The following is a 16,558-nucleotide window of genomic DNA, read 5'->3' on the forward strand; positions in this document are numbered from 1 at the left end:
CAAATAGACGTCAGTTATTCGAAGGAATTATTAAACAATTCATACCCCCTATAACTTTTCCTCGTGTACACAGTTGTTTATTATTCAGTAGCGTTATAATTTGTAACAAGATATCGTTTTTAAATGCCTTGATTTCAAAGTCTATGCTTTAACGTTATTTTTTACTTAATCGTAAAAGATAATTCGTCGAGTGAGAATACGGTTGTGCCACTAGAGTGACATGAACAAAAAAAATTTCGAAAAGTTGTATATTAGGACATATTCAACTCATTTATCATTTAGGTACATATGTTTACTATTTATAATGCTATACAAATACGTAATTATACATAAACGCAATATTTCAGGGCCAAAATTGCAATTTTATTGATCTTCCATACATTTAGGACAGACTAATGTAATGTAACATTACATTACAATATCATTTTGTTAGAGGCGTTTCAATCGTCGAGTGCGAGCGTTAGACTTAATTCTCATTTCTGACCTTTGTGTTGCTTAAATGCCATTAGTCCTATATAGACATTTAATCCTCAGGAACATCAAGATCGATTAACATTATTTACAAAAAACTGTCAAGTAGCCAATTATAGCATAATTATTGTTATTTTAGGAGTCATCAAAAAATGATTTTTCTCAAAAATGGATATGGCACAAACGTATTCTCAGGCGATGAATATAGTACATTTATTATCCGAAATATAACACCTATCGTAATTTACTTATTATGTATATGTATGTATAAGCTCGTGTAAGCGCTAGCCGGGGCATCAGTCACTGGTACGAGCGATACCGCCGGAATATTTTCCGGATCGTTGTAGTGTTCCCTCACCTTAACACGGTCACGTGCCACGGTTTACACAACAAGCCCTCCCCCGCTTAACCAGACCATAGATAATGCGACACGGAATATTAATTGGGGGCTCACTTTGTTTGCGCTTTTAGGTGCTAACAAAAATAACGCCTCCACGGGACTTTTGTCGGAAGAATATTTAATAACAAAATTCAATCAAGATCTTTGTTACAATGCCTCAAGGGCCTATTTTAGATTTAAGCTGAATATAGTAACACCACTGTATATAAATATCCATGATGTATACTGTTATTGTAAATAAAATTTGTTCACCATCAAGAAAGACAACTCGACCACATCATGAATATCAGAGTCAGCCTATTATTGTCATTATTCTATGTAGGTACTCGTAATAATCATTTCGTGGTAAAACTTGAATTACATACAGAAGTGTATATATTACAAAAAAAAAGACTAAAACATATTCAAATTGTTTACCACAAAATGGGCTCGCCTCAGCATAATGCTGACATGAAGGTCAGCGCTGATCTCCCGGCGAGACCGTTTTGTGGGCCAAGATTGCAACTGTACGGCACGGCCTCGTAAAAACTGAACGCATCCACTTGCGAATAACGTTGTTGTCTATCTACCCATACATCTTGAAACAAACACCGAACGATGAAAAGGTAGGTAATTGAATTTCAACGCGAGCATAATAACAGACGGCGGCGACGCGAGGAAATTACGTGTTAACGGATCTAGATAAAAAATGTAGCTTTTCAACATAGCCTACTTACCTACCAACATCAACACTTAACTAACTATTACTGGACCTTATGTCGTCGTAATAAGGTTTACGGCTTGTCAGTGTGGACGATGGATCCTCATACTTAAGTTCATACACTTGCTTGATTTATTTTGAACTTTTTTGCCAGGTAATAAGGGTAATACCAAAAGCAGGTAGGATCCAGTGAGAGGCTACAATGCTACAATGCTCAGATGCAATTTAATTATAAGCTTTTTTATTTTTCTATATCGCGTGTACTTCAAAGAGATCTGTTCATAACATGCTCTCTATATTAGGGATGTAAGGTTTTCCACCGTTTTTCATAATTATTAATAAAGCTCCTGCCGTACTACTCGCATTGCAGGAATTTTCCCCCAGAGAAATGATCAGTATAAAATAAGCATTTATGATTGGATGCATTGCCCGAACTGTCTCAACGAATATATTGCGCAGTAGTATTTCTAGGAAAGTGTGTATAAAATTATAATATTAATTAATGACAAGTTAACAGGTAAGGTACATGCATACTTTTGTTTAGATTTTTTTTACTACCTACGATAATTTACTCTTAGTAACAATGCGTCTCTTTGTATAAGTAATCGACGTATCTATAATACGGTTGCGACAACGCAACGTAGCAAATTAATTTAAGTGCCTACACAAATGCGTTCGTAATATTAAAGCACAATCATGTCTTAGATACAAATACAATGCTTTTTAACACTAAGAACCTAAGCAGAGTGTTGTAACGTAATACCGCCTGCCTGGTTTAATATCCGCCCAGACGCTGCGCCTGACAGTTTGGGAGCTTCCGCACTGAGGACACCTTGAAGTAACTATCATCACACTGAGAAAACGTTTGAGTTTGCTTCTACACGATTTACAATTGAATGCGTTTTTCGTTTTGTGCTTCAGACATAGGAATTACGGATTACATCCCACGGAACATGGGTAGGTATAATTATATTATAATAAGCGGTTTCTTCTTTTATACTTAAAAACATACCTATACGAGTACTATATGTGGAATTTGCTTTCTAATACATACTTATTTTTTTGTATTTGCGGCAATCATTGTATTTCAAGTTTTCAATGTTTCGAAGCCTATATTGCGAAACAGTTTTAAAATATACAAATACGTTTATTTCATTACTTTTTACAGCAGTTCATAGGTATAAATGTTAGGTAGGTAAGTAGTCCATTCTAGGTACAAAGTGTAGGTAAGTATTTATCTCAACAATGTGCAACAATTTGATTGCGTAAGTAATGAAAAAGGTGCGGATACAGCTTGCTGGATTTAAACATTTTAAGCCCGCCCTTGGTCAACTAATTGGGAGGTATCAGTATTATTTAGGGAATTATACAATTGACATAAAATATAAATTCAAGAGATGATATTTGTAATGAAAACGTTGTTGAAAATATTTTTCACGTTTAGAATTAACTTTAACATGCTGCTTAAGTACCCATTGATGTTAAAGTACTAACAACACAGGACTTTTTCAAATTGCCTACGCCAAACTACATTCCATTAAAATACTTTTCGCGAAGAGAATAAACTCATTATTTGCTAATAACCCATCAGTCGTAAATATGTGGGTCACGAGCTTGTGTTCGAGTATACATAGTTGCATTATCGACTATGCAAAATGCAGCCACTTGGTATTCACTCGTCTAGAACGGTGCTAAGAGACACGCTTCTACACTCAATAACAATGAAAGCGAACATTAGAATTTTGTACAAAGTGTACCCATTTCATTTTTATTACTTATATCAGATACATTTTTAATCGAAAGAAAGGATTATAGTTTTAGCTCCATGGATATTTTTTAAGTTATTGAGCTGAATCGAATGAATGAAAAGTAAATTGTTTTATTTATGGTTTTGGTGACATAGGCTACTTTAATTTACCGACCTCCAAAGAGGAAGCAGTTCTATACAAAAAAAAACCCAGCTATTGAGTTATTGTTTTTCACACGATTTATTGTGGACGTTGTGGTTGTCCCCTACTCCTCTTAGCTATAATCTACAAGCTAGATATGTACAGACATTCTCTAACATACGAGAGAAATAAGAACGTAATTATTTATATATGAAATAAAACATGGTTAACACCTGCACGTTTATTGACGTTTAGTGAAACTTATTTACAAAAAATGTATTTTTTTATGCCGTTAATGTTTGATATGTTTTCTGGAAGAACGAAGCGTTACATATTTTTAAGATTTCATGCATATTTATTTGAAAAAAATGAGTACCGCTGAATTTTTTTTTTACGCCAGACACATCTTCTCGGGGCTGTGGTCTAGGATTAGGACCGGTGGTAGTTTCTGACATTCATACTCGTACGTGCATATGCCTAAATTGTAGAATAAAGACTTTCATTGAAAACACGCTCCTTGTGATTGTTAGTAACGCAAGTTTATTTCAAAGCCCTGTAATGAAACGTGGCGGTGACACAGATGCACAATTTAACTGTCAGGAAGCGCCAGTTTAATAAGAAGGGACGGCCATTTTTCTACCCTTTGTCAACTTGACGCTTCGGTGCCCACTGTAATTAGGGAGGACGCTTATTTTTCTAATTCCTTTTGAAATTTCGTTTCCGGTAATTTAAAGGCCGTTGTATTTGATTTGAAATAAATAAAAAGCTTAAATCTTGACTCGAATGAGGAATTTTCTACGATTTTATTTTTAATATAATTTTCGAAAAAGATGAACTTTTATCTATATGTCACTACTACTACTACTAATCATAAATTAAAAACATTGTGTAACTAATTCAAAATATATTTTTTCTCTAATAAGTCAGTAACGGCTCTAAATCTGACTTGTCGGAATGTCCCCATTCACAAAGCATAGGTATTATTTTTACAATAAAACAAAAAGGTAAGGTCTTTAATTTCCACACCGCGCGTTTCTAAAATAACATATTTGATCACCCTTGCAACCTTAATTAACATTTTAGCTTAAAATAATGAGCAAAGCGCTATATCGCTTAAAACCTACAATAACCTCGCAATCTTCTTTATTTTGCCATTTTAAAATAAGTCTTATTTCAACCGCGACAAGCACTCTACAGCGTGAAAATAGAGTAAAATATACCTGTTTGCGAAAATTACCTCGATTAATAAAGTATAATTAAAACTCCAAGCTTTTTACCGTGAGTTTGTCGAGTTGAGCATAAACAAGTCACTTATTGCTGTTACAATGTTGAAAAAAATACGTAAATGGAATTACATAATAAGGAAAAATATCCAAATGATTTTTTTCTTAAAACCTTTTCGTTGTAAAAAAGAGGACAAATATGATTAAACATGTTATAATTATTGTTGTTTTAAGTCTGAGTACCTACCTACTCCTGTTGTATCTTTCATATTATTTAAAATTAATCACTTAACATGAAGGATATGTTTCGTATACCGTTTTGAGGTATTTTTTAATCATAATCCGCTTATCGTCGAAGACCGAGTTTTAGTTTTTTTTAATGTGAGGTACTAAAAAGCTACCATGGAATCACTACTTCATAATAACGTCTAAGAAAATGACATACCTCCCTATAAAGTGACGTTTTTTAAAGTGATTTCCCAAGAACGTGACTTACTTCGCCAAAGTGCAGCTATCTATTCGATATCGACTGGGTAACCATGTACAGTCAGCGTCAAATACTTTGTAGCAGTCAAAGTGGCCAAATACCGAACTATTTGGCTACTTTGGTTGCTACAAAGTATTTGACGCTGACTGTACAAGACAATTTATAAGAACTGATAATGATAAAACACTGATACATTAGTACCTACATATTTTAGATTAACTTGTAGGGTGGCTTACAAAACCTGTAAATACGTAAATATATATATATATATATATATATGTTTATACTATTAACATATGTATATATTATATATGTATTTAGAATTTTACGAAAAATATGAGTAACATGAACGTCTTCTATTTCTAGTATTACATTTTATTTGTAGATTAAAATAAATATGGAATTGACTTTACATGAAGGTGTATTTAATGCTTCATGATGTATGCCCCGATTCGAACTTTAAAATATGTCAAATATTAGGTCTACATACGATATGGATCGAATATGTCAGCGTCTGAAGTGATGTTTCTTCAAACAAAAACGTCACTTTTGACACTGACATATCCGACCCATATCGTACCTAGACCTAATATTTGACGTATATTAAATTCTGAATTGGGCCGGTACTCTTACATCTAAAGTAAGTTCTACATATTTTCTAGTTTATTGGCATTATTACATACTCTGGTATTAATCACATTCTATTTTTCACACAACAATTAGCAATAGACGAGAAAGTTGTTAATAAATTACTACACTATTTATTCCTGAAGCTAAAACATTTCTAAACTAACATTTATGTAGTCCCAATGGGTGTTATATGGCTACAATGGAACCACTATAGAACTTGCGGATGCTTCTATCGACGGCTAAAGTCGCAAACCTCGTATCTCCTCTAAAGGAGTTAAGATGTTTGCAACTTTAGGTATTCTGGACTAAAGTTGCAAATCCTAATGTAATTGACATGGAGTTACGAGGTTTGCGGTTTTAGCCGAATTTTACTCTAATTTAAAGCTTGTAGCGCTACGCTGCAGCGCCTGCTGTACCCATTTCTATCATATCTTTTACATATTTGATACTGATGTGATACTCTTAATGCACCGTGCTCGCGTTAACAAATAAACGTGAGCTGGATGCACTAGATTTACCATCGTTAGTCTAATAGATTAGTGATAAAACAATATAATTAAAAATAATTGTATATTATATTTACACAACTTGTATTATACAAAATACATTTGAAAATTAAATGGGGAAAATTGAATTGTGGAAATATTTTATTTAAATGCCAATCTAAGTTAAATTGTGTGCACTGTATAAAATATTACCCTGTATACGTTGAACGCAGAGGCGTTCATGCTTGCATCGCTTCCGCATCCCGGTTTATCATCGTGCCACCTCGAAGCATATCTTATTGAAGCACTTAGGGGAAAAGTGACATAAAGGAGCCAGTAGCCTACCACGACTGCCTCAGCAGTGTCAAACTGACATATTCGCTAACGTCTACGTAACTTACTTTCTATACATATCGATGGTACTAATATGCGAGTACGAGCGAGATGCAGAAATCATTGTAACTTAGGGCCTTTTTCACATTGTCCAAGTAAGTTATTGGATAGCTAATTATCAAATAAATTAACTGCCAGATAAAACCTCCTGCAAAACTTAGCACTTAATATACCAGTTAAGCTTAAGTATTTGAAGATTGTGAAACGCCAACGATGACTTTATTCGTCAAATAGGTGGCAACTAGCTTATTCAGAACTTTACTTGGTCATTGTGAAACTGGCCTTTAAAATAACAAAAGTTTGTACAAAACTCGTTTCGAAACTACCAAAATAATGCAAGTAGCTCGTTCAATCCTGGCTCCTCCATGCCACTTCTCCTCTACATACTCATAGAAAAGCCAAGTATAGTCTAGTACAGGATGTCGCAACCTAGGTCATGACCTAGGGCTAGAATGTGTTCCAATTTTACTCAATCGAGATATTGACATGGTGAGATTGTTCGAAATGCCAATGGCACTTTTATGGCATCGAATTGCAGATCGAAGCGAGCGTTGGAATATAGAACAATGAATTTAGTTTGTTCTGCTAATAATTGAATGTCATTCCAATTTCCAAGGAGCAGAAAGGTTCGATATAAAAAAAATAAGTATACTGTTTTACTACCCCATTGCCCAAACAAAACCACATTCGCTCTAAAATATTTTAGATTTTCTCCTGTAATAAAATAACTTTAGGCGCGGTGTCGTAAAGTTTTTTCACACGAATAATTTATTACAATTTAGCTGTATTTGTAACTGATGTATATAAATAACATGTTTTTTTTTAAATAGTTCTTTTTCGTTTTAGTTACTTTACAGACATTAGTATCTCAGAATGGACTATGGGCATTGGTCAATATTTGAGTGACACATAACAAGGAAAATTACGTAATTGATCATCTGACCCCGACGTGAAACGAAAAATAGAGTCCTAACTAAAATCTAACTATTTATTTAAAAAGTAGTTGCATTATGTTAAATAGTCCAGCTAAGCTTAATTTGTATCGATTTCAACAGAACAAAGTGAGAAGTGTCATTATAAATGTAATACTTTCATAGAAATTTTACATTAATGATGACATTCCCACGCTGTGTTATTACAAATGTCACCCAGAATTGGTCCATCTCTAGACACGTACGTCGGTTTGTTTAGGTTTAGTAGTAGTAGTTTAATAGCTAAATAACCTAACCCAACCACAAACAAATTATCTAGCTTAATCTATGTGCGCGTACCGACGATTCAATTACAGTAGTTAATAGCAATATAGTGCATGCATCGACGTGGCACGACGCTTATCTCGCTAAACCTATAAAGCTTTATATTGGGGACTAATAAATATAAAAGACTGTCAACATCCATATAAACTCGGCTTCAAATGAAAATTATGGAGATGGAGTCTGGATGCGCGTGGCTAGGTCTTGAGCATTCTGTTCTTAGCTAACAAAATTGGTTGCACAAATGAAAGGGCATTTGGTCATCGCTTCGCTTTACCAATAGACATTTTTTTGAAGTTTATCTCATTAATTATGTTACTATGCTTAATTATAATAAAAACGTATTATTTCGTAATATGTTATTATCTGATATTATAAAATGTTTGCATAATAAGCTTGTTACAGCTGTTACCTAGTGTAAAAAAAATCATTAGTTTAAGTTAGCTTCAGTTACTTATAAGAATTGCCATGCCCTTACAGGCCTCATGTTTGAAACGTCTTATTTTATAAGAACTTATGTAAATCATGAAAATAATTAAACTACTTGAATACTATTTCTTCATTATTTTTTAAATTAAGACCAACCAAAAACGAGTTGAATGGTTTAAATATCCCATGATATTTCTGTAACTATTTACACTAGTCCCAGCAAAATGACAGATGATTGAAGATTCAGATGTTCAGAGTTTTCACATTTAGTTTATCATATTTTTTTGTAGATGGCGACACATTAGCGAGGTCTATAACTATTCCATAGATTTTGAATATACGTTGCTCTTTGTTTATAATATTGTTATAAGAGGGCTGCATTAGATGTCGTTACAGTAGTAAGCGGCGGTGAATGTTTTGAAATGTTTTTTTTTTCTTTTTATCACGATCTCACCTGATGGTAAGTGATTATGCGGTATACACCTTATAAATCAGTGACAACGCGACTTTGTATGGAAATTGACAGTCTTTAATATTTAGCAGTCTCTCCTCATATCATCTAAGCGATAAGCTGCAGTTAATCGGTTTGTTGTTACCTACGTCTACTGTAAGCGATTGTTAGATCTAAAACTACAATACATATTTAAGCGTTAACGCTGCTCTACAGCTTATGTTTACGATGTCAGCTACTTTCAATTACAATTGATAAAAAATGGCGGTATGTAGCGGAAAAGCGGTGCGGTGACGTTACATCCACTTACCTATTAAGGATGACTTTACTATAATAATTAACATAAGGGAAAATGACGAAGCCTGTTGCAGATAGCTTTATTGTTTGTGTGTAACGACGACGTTTGTTGCTGATTTATGGTTGTACCCACCTGACGAAACCTGCGTTGTGGATTAATTTGTAAAAAAAAAGATTGAATTACAGTAGCATATTCGTTAAGGATTAAAAAGACTAGTCTTACTTCTACATATGGAGTCGTATATATCGCCCGGTTCCCGATCGGTTACCAGTGAGAGGGCAAGTAAAACTTTCATTTTGACATCATAACAATATATGATGTCATTTTGTTATCATTTGCCCGTGCGGCTCGCTCGCGGCAGTACATGTACGAACAACTATGAGCGAAATGCACGCGCGAATAATAAATAAACTACTATGAAACTAGTTAAGATATCATTTTTATGTCAAGATGTTAGATCAAATTTGCTTCCAAGGCTTCATATGAATTACTTCATACAAGTTAGAACGTTACAGACGTTACAATCCTCGCACCGCTCGCGCTGTTACTGTACCATTTTTGTAGAAATTACAGCTTAAGTTGTAAACGTTGTAGTACAATGAATCTTTGATTTTTTTGAGGTCTAGCTTTGGCCCTCAGCAGACGGAGCGTAAGCGTATCGTAAAAACGTTACGAGTACGAGACGCGTAGAGTTCTGGGTACTAAGCGTCGCGTAAGCGTAATCGTTTTATAAGTGAAATCTAATTCGTTATGTAGTTGAAATCATGGCGTCACTGGCGTCAGATATCTTCGGAGGATGTATCGACGATCTTACTTTCTCGTCAGATGAAGAAGATTATTTATTGTTTGATTATGTCAGAATTTTTCTTTACGCCTGTATTACGCTACGCCTGTTGCAATGACGACAGAAATCTCATACCCTACGCTACGACGACGCTTCTTGCGCGGACTTGTTTGAAGTTGTTCGTGCTCGTAGCGCTCTCGTTCTACGCGCGTATAACGATACGCTTACGCGTCTCTTACGCTTACGCTCCGTGTGATGAGAGCCTTTGTCATTCCACCTTGTAATAAAATAAGTAATTAAGAATCACACTTTTATACTTGGACCTCACTAGGCGACTGCTAATTGTTACGGGTGTCATTTTAATATATCTTTTTGTTAAAACTTAAAACCACTCTTCCCGTTACAAGACACTTCGACTTCAACTTGAAGCAATTTCGTTTATTTCTTTTCCCGTTTAAAATTGTAACTGAATTATTATTCGCTTGTAAAGGAGCTCTATGTCAGCTTTATTAGGCGAGAGAGTACTAATTAAAGCGAATTGTGCGACTTTGGCACAAAGTAAATTAGTACAGAAAGTCCACTTCCAAGAGAAGAGTCAAGTCTGGCCAGCCAAGCGTGGCAGTGCATAATTACATACGTAATTACGGGTAACAAAGTTTATTAGTAATAATCTAGCAACGCTTATAGGTTTGATATGTAGCAATTAAGTAAATATATAAACTGCTAATTAGTAAATAAATTAAAACGCATATTTAAATCTTGCGTTTTGCGCTTATGCGAGTTTAAATACTTAATTATAAATTGACTTATGTTTAATATTCTGGAGATATCAAAGGTGATATTCCACTACTGTATCTGTCAATTTCCTTGATAAAATGGGTGAATGATTGAACGTCATAATCGCGGCAGTAATGTGCGGTGAACGTCATTCATTTTATCATTGCAATTGACAGGTCCAGCGGCGCTATAAACGCCGTAGCTATAATGTCGCAACAGTTACTATGTAGTAAAGCCATCAACAAGTTTGTACTGGCTAACTTTGATCTTATTGTATTGATTTGATTGTTTTGCAGATACATACTTTTGCCTGACCAGACTCTCTGTTGAATAATGATCCCACTGGTTCAAAATGACAGAAAGGCAGAGGCACAAGTAGAATTTAACCGTTATTGAATCAGTATCGATATTTTCGATTTCGAAATTAATAACAATGAGACTTTTAAAAGTAAGGAATGGATCGTGTGGGAAAATCATTCAATCATAATGAATCCTGACTTTAAACTAAAATATTTCAACTCTAAGAAGCGCGACTTATACTTATATCATTCGCATGTGAAAGCCTATGCTATATTATTTGCAGTGCCTATATTAACTTTTCGCTAAATGCAAATTTGAAGTGGACTTTTTGTTCAATTTAAGCTGCAAATGCACAGAAGCGTAGTGTAGCGAAAAAGTGCAGTACGTACCTACAAAGGGGCGTTTGTAATAAAGAAATTAAATAAATGATTCTACATTTATTTGCCCGGATCTACCGCTGCCGTATGTGAGCCCTTTCGTAATCTTTCACATATTACAGACGTTCTCAACGTACCGCCCCGCTTCGCTACCGCTTATGCATTTACAGCTATATCCAGTACTTCGCGTTCAACTAGAAAGACTATTGTAGAAGCATTAGTTCTATCGTAGCGTTCCCATTAAAGCGCTGTGAAATTTCTAAACACAAATAAGTTTTGCACAAATCCATTGCTGACTTACTCTCTGGTTTAAACTTCACCCGTTCTGAAATGATAAAGCGAGATGTTAATCTCCGGTCGGCATTAGTTACGACTCTCTCCTGTCTTACCTCCGTCTAGAGATGGTAAAGACTAAAAGTCTCATGAGTCAAAAACATGACTCAATTTTTCTTAACTTTTCTAGTCGTTTAGAGCTTACATTCGCAAAAGAGTCTTGTTAAAGTTTTCTAAAAAATATGTAATAAAATAGGACATATATCTAAATAATTTATTGATTTAATGTATTGATGGTGAAACTAAAGCTTTTAGGGTACATTTTGATTGAGTTCGCAAACATGTCTTGTGATACGTTAAAAATATCCTCGTGTATTAAATGCAACTTAAAAAGTTGCTTGAATTTCCGAAGAAAATTCTACAAAATTTAAATCTCTGCGTAAGACTCAAAATGTTGTCTTCGGTTACCGCAATAGCTGTTCATGAAATAAAACAATAAAACATCCCGACATTTTGAAATTATAAACAACGTCAGAAGACTCAAAGTTAAAAAGACTGACTAAATGACTAGAATCTAAAAAAACTGTGTCATGTGTTAAACTCAAAAGACTTGAGTCCTTACCAACACTTTCTCCGGCGTGGAATTTGTAACTTGTAACCAAAATCTAAACTAATTTGTAACATGTAACCAAGATCTAAACTAATTTGCTACTTAATTGACTCGGTTCTTGTTCTACAGGAATTTAAGTATTCTGCATTAATTACACGCACGGGGTTAATTTTGATTCCAGATCATGTTCTTGTTAGGTATTAAATAGTTTGAAGGTAAAGGTCGTTGACACTCGTCGAGTAAAAAGCCGGCGTATTTAGAAACGCTAAATATGATATCGATTTTACTTTAATGATTCTAATTCTAGTCTAGTCGATGCTCTAATATTGATATAATATTTTACGTTTTCAAATAAGCATATAAGGATTTACTCAACAACTGTATTACGTAACCTTTGAAATTTAACTGTGAAACCACTGTTTTGCCTTACACGGGCCGTACAGTGAAATCCATTTTTGGAAGTAAGTAGATACTACATTTATCTGTATTTTCATCTTGTAATTGTAGCAATCTAGAGAAATATAAATGAGGACAGATAATGGATCAGTCAGTATTTGGACATACGTCGGACTAAGTCTCAAACCTCTCATCGTTTTCAAAAACAGTTTAAGAAGTCTGCGATAGTCAAGGGACTGAGTTATTAAGTTTAACCTCTCCAGCTGTTTTGCGATCTGTTTCGCTACTAGTACCTTTTTATGGCCACTGGTTGCAAAACTAAGTTACTAAAGCGGATGGAGGGAAAATAACGAACATAAAGACAACGTGCAAGACAAAATTATGGCTTGACAGCAACCTTCTTAAAACACACAAGGAACCAAAATCAAAAGCAATCCCATACGCACACTGACCGTATCTATTAGGAACAAGTTATGACATGAATCAAACTCATGAACTCATAAAAGCTAGAAGCAAGTTTAATAACATAAGCTACATGGATCGTACACTTAGGGTCGGCGGTTTGGCACTCAAAGGCCCTGCTGGCTGGGATTGGATTAGACTTCAAGTGCCATCCTTGATAATAATGAAGTGGTCGGAGAAGCATAGCTGTTCTCCGATGGCCAGCTAATTGTAGTCTAAGTGCCATATACCTCAATTTATATTGTATTTACATACTCCATTGGTACAGTAGATATAAAATTAGGTAATTAAGTACTTAAAGAACCTCGCTTACCTGATTTGTGGAATTGCAGGAGTGACAAGTACATGAAACAAAACAAATACTTATTAGTTAATTGTGAGTTACTGAATTAAAACTATTTACTAGAAGTTAATAAATATGCATATCTTTTACTATGTTACAGATTACAATATAACACAAGAAAGTGTAAAACCTAGAAAATCTAAAATCAGTTGAAACATTTCAAACATTTTTTAAAGATTTAGCTGAAGTAACTAGTATAAATAAAAATACCAGCACCTGATGGAAACTAAAGACAGAGTAAGTATAAAATAAAGTTTACTGGTTCAATAACAGCCTGTTCAGTCTTAATTTGAAGAAAATCGCTTTCGTCAAGAAATACAGAAGTCTTGAGTGAATTAGAAGTGATTTCCCGACATTACTGTGCCCAAAACACATTCCACCGCTTTGTTTCATCTTCCCACAGACGAACACATTACGAATGAATTACAACAAAACATTGTTCCTTATCACTCCGTGAGGATTATCCGGCGCCTTTAAATCCCTGAAATTTGATCGCGGTATTTTTGCCGGCTGTGTCGCGCCAACGCGGCGCCCGGCGCGACCTCCACTTACCCCCCTGGAGAGATTGTACCCTAGTAGACTCCGTTGTATCTTAAATTATAAAACAAGCAATATTTAAAATTTTTTTTATTATACTCAAAGCACCTTTTCAATAGATATAGCGGAAAGTTTTTAATAAAGCCCATTGAGTAATTGGAACTCCAGTCAACGATTAAATTATTATAATCTGTTAGTGGTTGTATGTGGCCATTTTAATCTAACTCATCAGAACATTTTGTTACTATCTAATGAGTAATAGTTTTACGTGTTTCTATGAATATATACTAGTAAAATAAATAAAAAATATTTTTACATATAGGTACATATATAAATTCAAAATATTTTGCTGCTTATCTGAAGACCGGCAGTAATTTCAAACATTTTTTTTATTTGTAATAAAACAAGTACAAATCCTAGCGCTCGTTTGTATTCCACTCAGTTAAATACATAAACGACCCATATTTTTTCCTGGTACTCAGCCTTTATTGCTATATTTAATTCAATTGACCCAATAACACAACGAATGCAAATGAAAGGAGCATTTGCGACCTTATACTAAATCAGTATTAGAAGTGGCTACGTGCGCTTATTTGCGCCGTATTGGCCAAGTGATCCGTGTCGCCCTGAGCGGCACGTGTTTTGTAAGTCACAGGCGATGGCCCACTTGGCTAGGAAACATATTCAAAGTAAGGTCGTGTGGTTACACGTTCACGCAAAGTTCTAAGAAAACTATTGTGTGAACTCTGGGCACAGCCTGTATATGTGAGAAACTTTGTGTTGTTATTGTTACCTATGATTACTAGGTTATTATAAGATGCGAACGCTTTATTGTTGAAGCGAAACACAGTAAATAAATGAAACACTTCATTGGACTTGCAAAGGCTGCATGAATAAGAAAGTATGTTATTTGAATAACACGAGCATACGAGTACGTCTAGATATGTTTAAAAAAAAACTTATTATGTAAGTAGATCTTATTATTGAAACTTTAGTTGTTTTATGAAGGTGGCAATATCCCAGTTACAGATGTATAGTTCGTATCATCCACAATGACGAGCAGATTTGTCTACTTGATCTAACCCTTAATAACATGACATTACAAGTCAAGGCACGCGTTTTCGTGAATGACATAATCTATTATAGTGCTTAATCCTTTACCATCGTATTTTCACGGAAAAGTACGAACTTGTCATGCTATTTCAGTCAGTCTCAGTACCAAAAGCACTGAGGTTGACTGAAGTAGCATGACAAATACGAACGATTCGGAGAAAATACGAAGGTAAAGGATTATTCACTACATCTGTACATATCTACACCTCTTGTGCCTTAAACCTGACCTGCTGCTTCTCGAGCGAATCTCTCCCCTAAAATAAACACCCAGTTTCCATATAAATGGCGACAGCGCATCGACAATATGCCATAATTATGACACGCCGGTGACAATTATAATGTGACGTATCCGTTTACATAGTAATGACGTGTCGTCTCGGATGACGTCCTTGTACAGATTGAGATATTGATGAGGCTTTTATAATATGTATAATGCGAACGAAAAATAAATGAGAAAAATGCATGAGAAATAAAAACTCGGGTACAAATGATATTGTTTGCTACTCGGACAGGAATTTATAAACTATCACTTTAGTTAACTTAAACTTAAAAGTTAAATGATTTCAGTATTTGATTAATGTTTAGAAATGCCATAATAGCCAAATCTTTATAGGGCTGTATCAGCAAACTATAGGGCAAACTCAGTGAGAGTAGACGAGGTAAAAGTATAGGTAAGAGTTGATGTCTGAACTTCTCTTATCTTATCGTGTATATGTCGCAGTCGGATTGTATAATCCGCCGTATTACATTACGGCTAGCTGTTATCAGAAACAGGGCCGTTTTGAAATGCGGTGGTTCAACGATTAGCCAGATTGTCATTGTGATACGTTCGTCAATAAGGCGACCAACGTTTAGCCGCATTGCATCGTACTACTTTTTAGATTGTAGAGTGACCATACTTACAAAATAAAACAATGTTTAAATGAAAATCAAATTGAATAAGAAAATGCTAACGATTTTTCTTGCCAATCAAGAATTATCTTAGTTACTATATACTAAATAAAAATTGTTGTTATGTCAGACAGCGTCACGAGTGTTAAAAATGGGAATTAAAAACTGTCAAAGAGGCAACTAATGACTCGCTGTATTACGTTACGGATAACCGTGTTGAAGAACGTTTGGTGCCGTATACATTCCGGCGGATTTTTATTCAGCCGCATTCAATCCGGCTAATCGTTGAACTGCCGCATTTCAAAACGGCCCTGTTTTTGATAACGGCTAGCCATAATGTAATACGGCGGAATATACGATCCGACTGCGACATATATATACGACTGCTATAGACTTACTAAAACTCTCCAAGTTTAGTTAAAACCATACAAAGGTAGCATTTCGCATTAAGCATTACTGGCGTTTAGTTACTAATTGAAACTAGAATAGAGGATTGGACAGCAAAATTGATTAGTTATCATTATACGGCACGTCGCCTGCCAAACGTATCACTTGCACACTTGCACCGCACAGATCCAACGCTCTG

At 34.8% G+C, this 16,558-nt stretch overlaps 1 protein-coding gene across 5 annotated transcripts in view; it reads right to left on the reverse strand.

Annotated features, from left to right (window-relative positions):
- The window catches only part of LOC133527983 (receptor-type tyrosine-protein phosphatase kappa), a 284,020-nt gene that overhangs the window by 52,354 nt on the left and 215,108 nt on the right, over window positions 1-16,558 (reverse strand). For 4 of the 5 annotated variants that reach the window (XM_061865211.1, XM_061865212.1, XM_061865213.1 and 1 more), the window contains one exon: window positions 11,649-11,672. The exons of the other annotated variant lie outside the window; for it this stretch is intronic. In XM_061865211.1, coding sequence (XP_061721195.1) covers window positions 11,649-11,672 — 24 coding nt within the window. The remainder of the gene's footprint in view (window positions 1-11,648; window positions 11,673-16,558) is intronic. 5 annotated transcript variants of the gene reach the window in all.

This window comes from Cydia pomonella, chromosome 18 (genome assembly GCF_033807575.1).
Source record: "Cydia pomonella isolate Wapato2018A chromosome 18, ilCydPomo1, whole genome shotgun sequence".
Taxonomy (NCBI): Eukaryota; Metazoa; Arthropoda; class Insecta; order Lepidoptera; family Tortricidae; genus Cydia; species Cydia pomonella.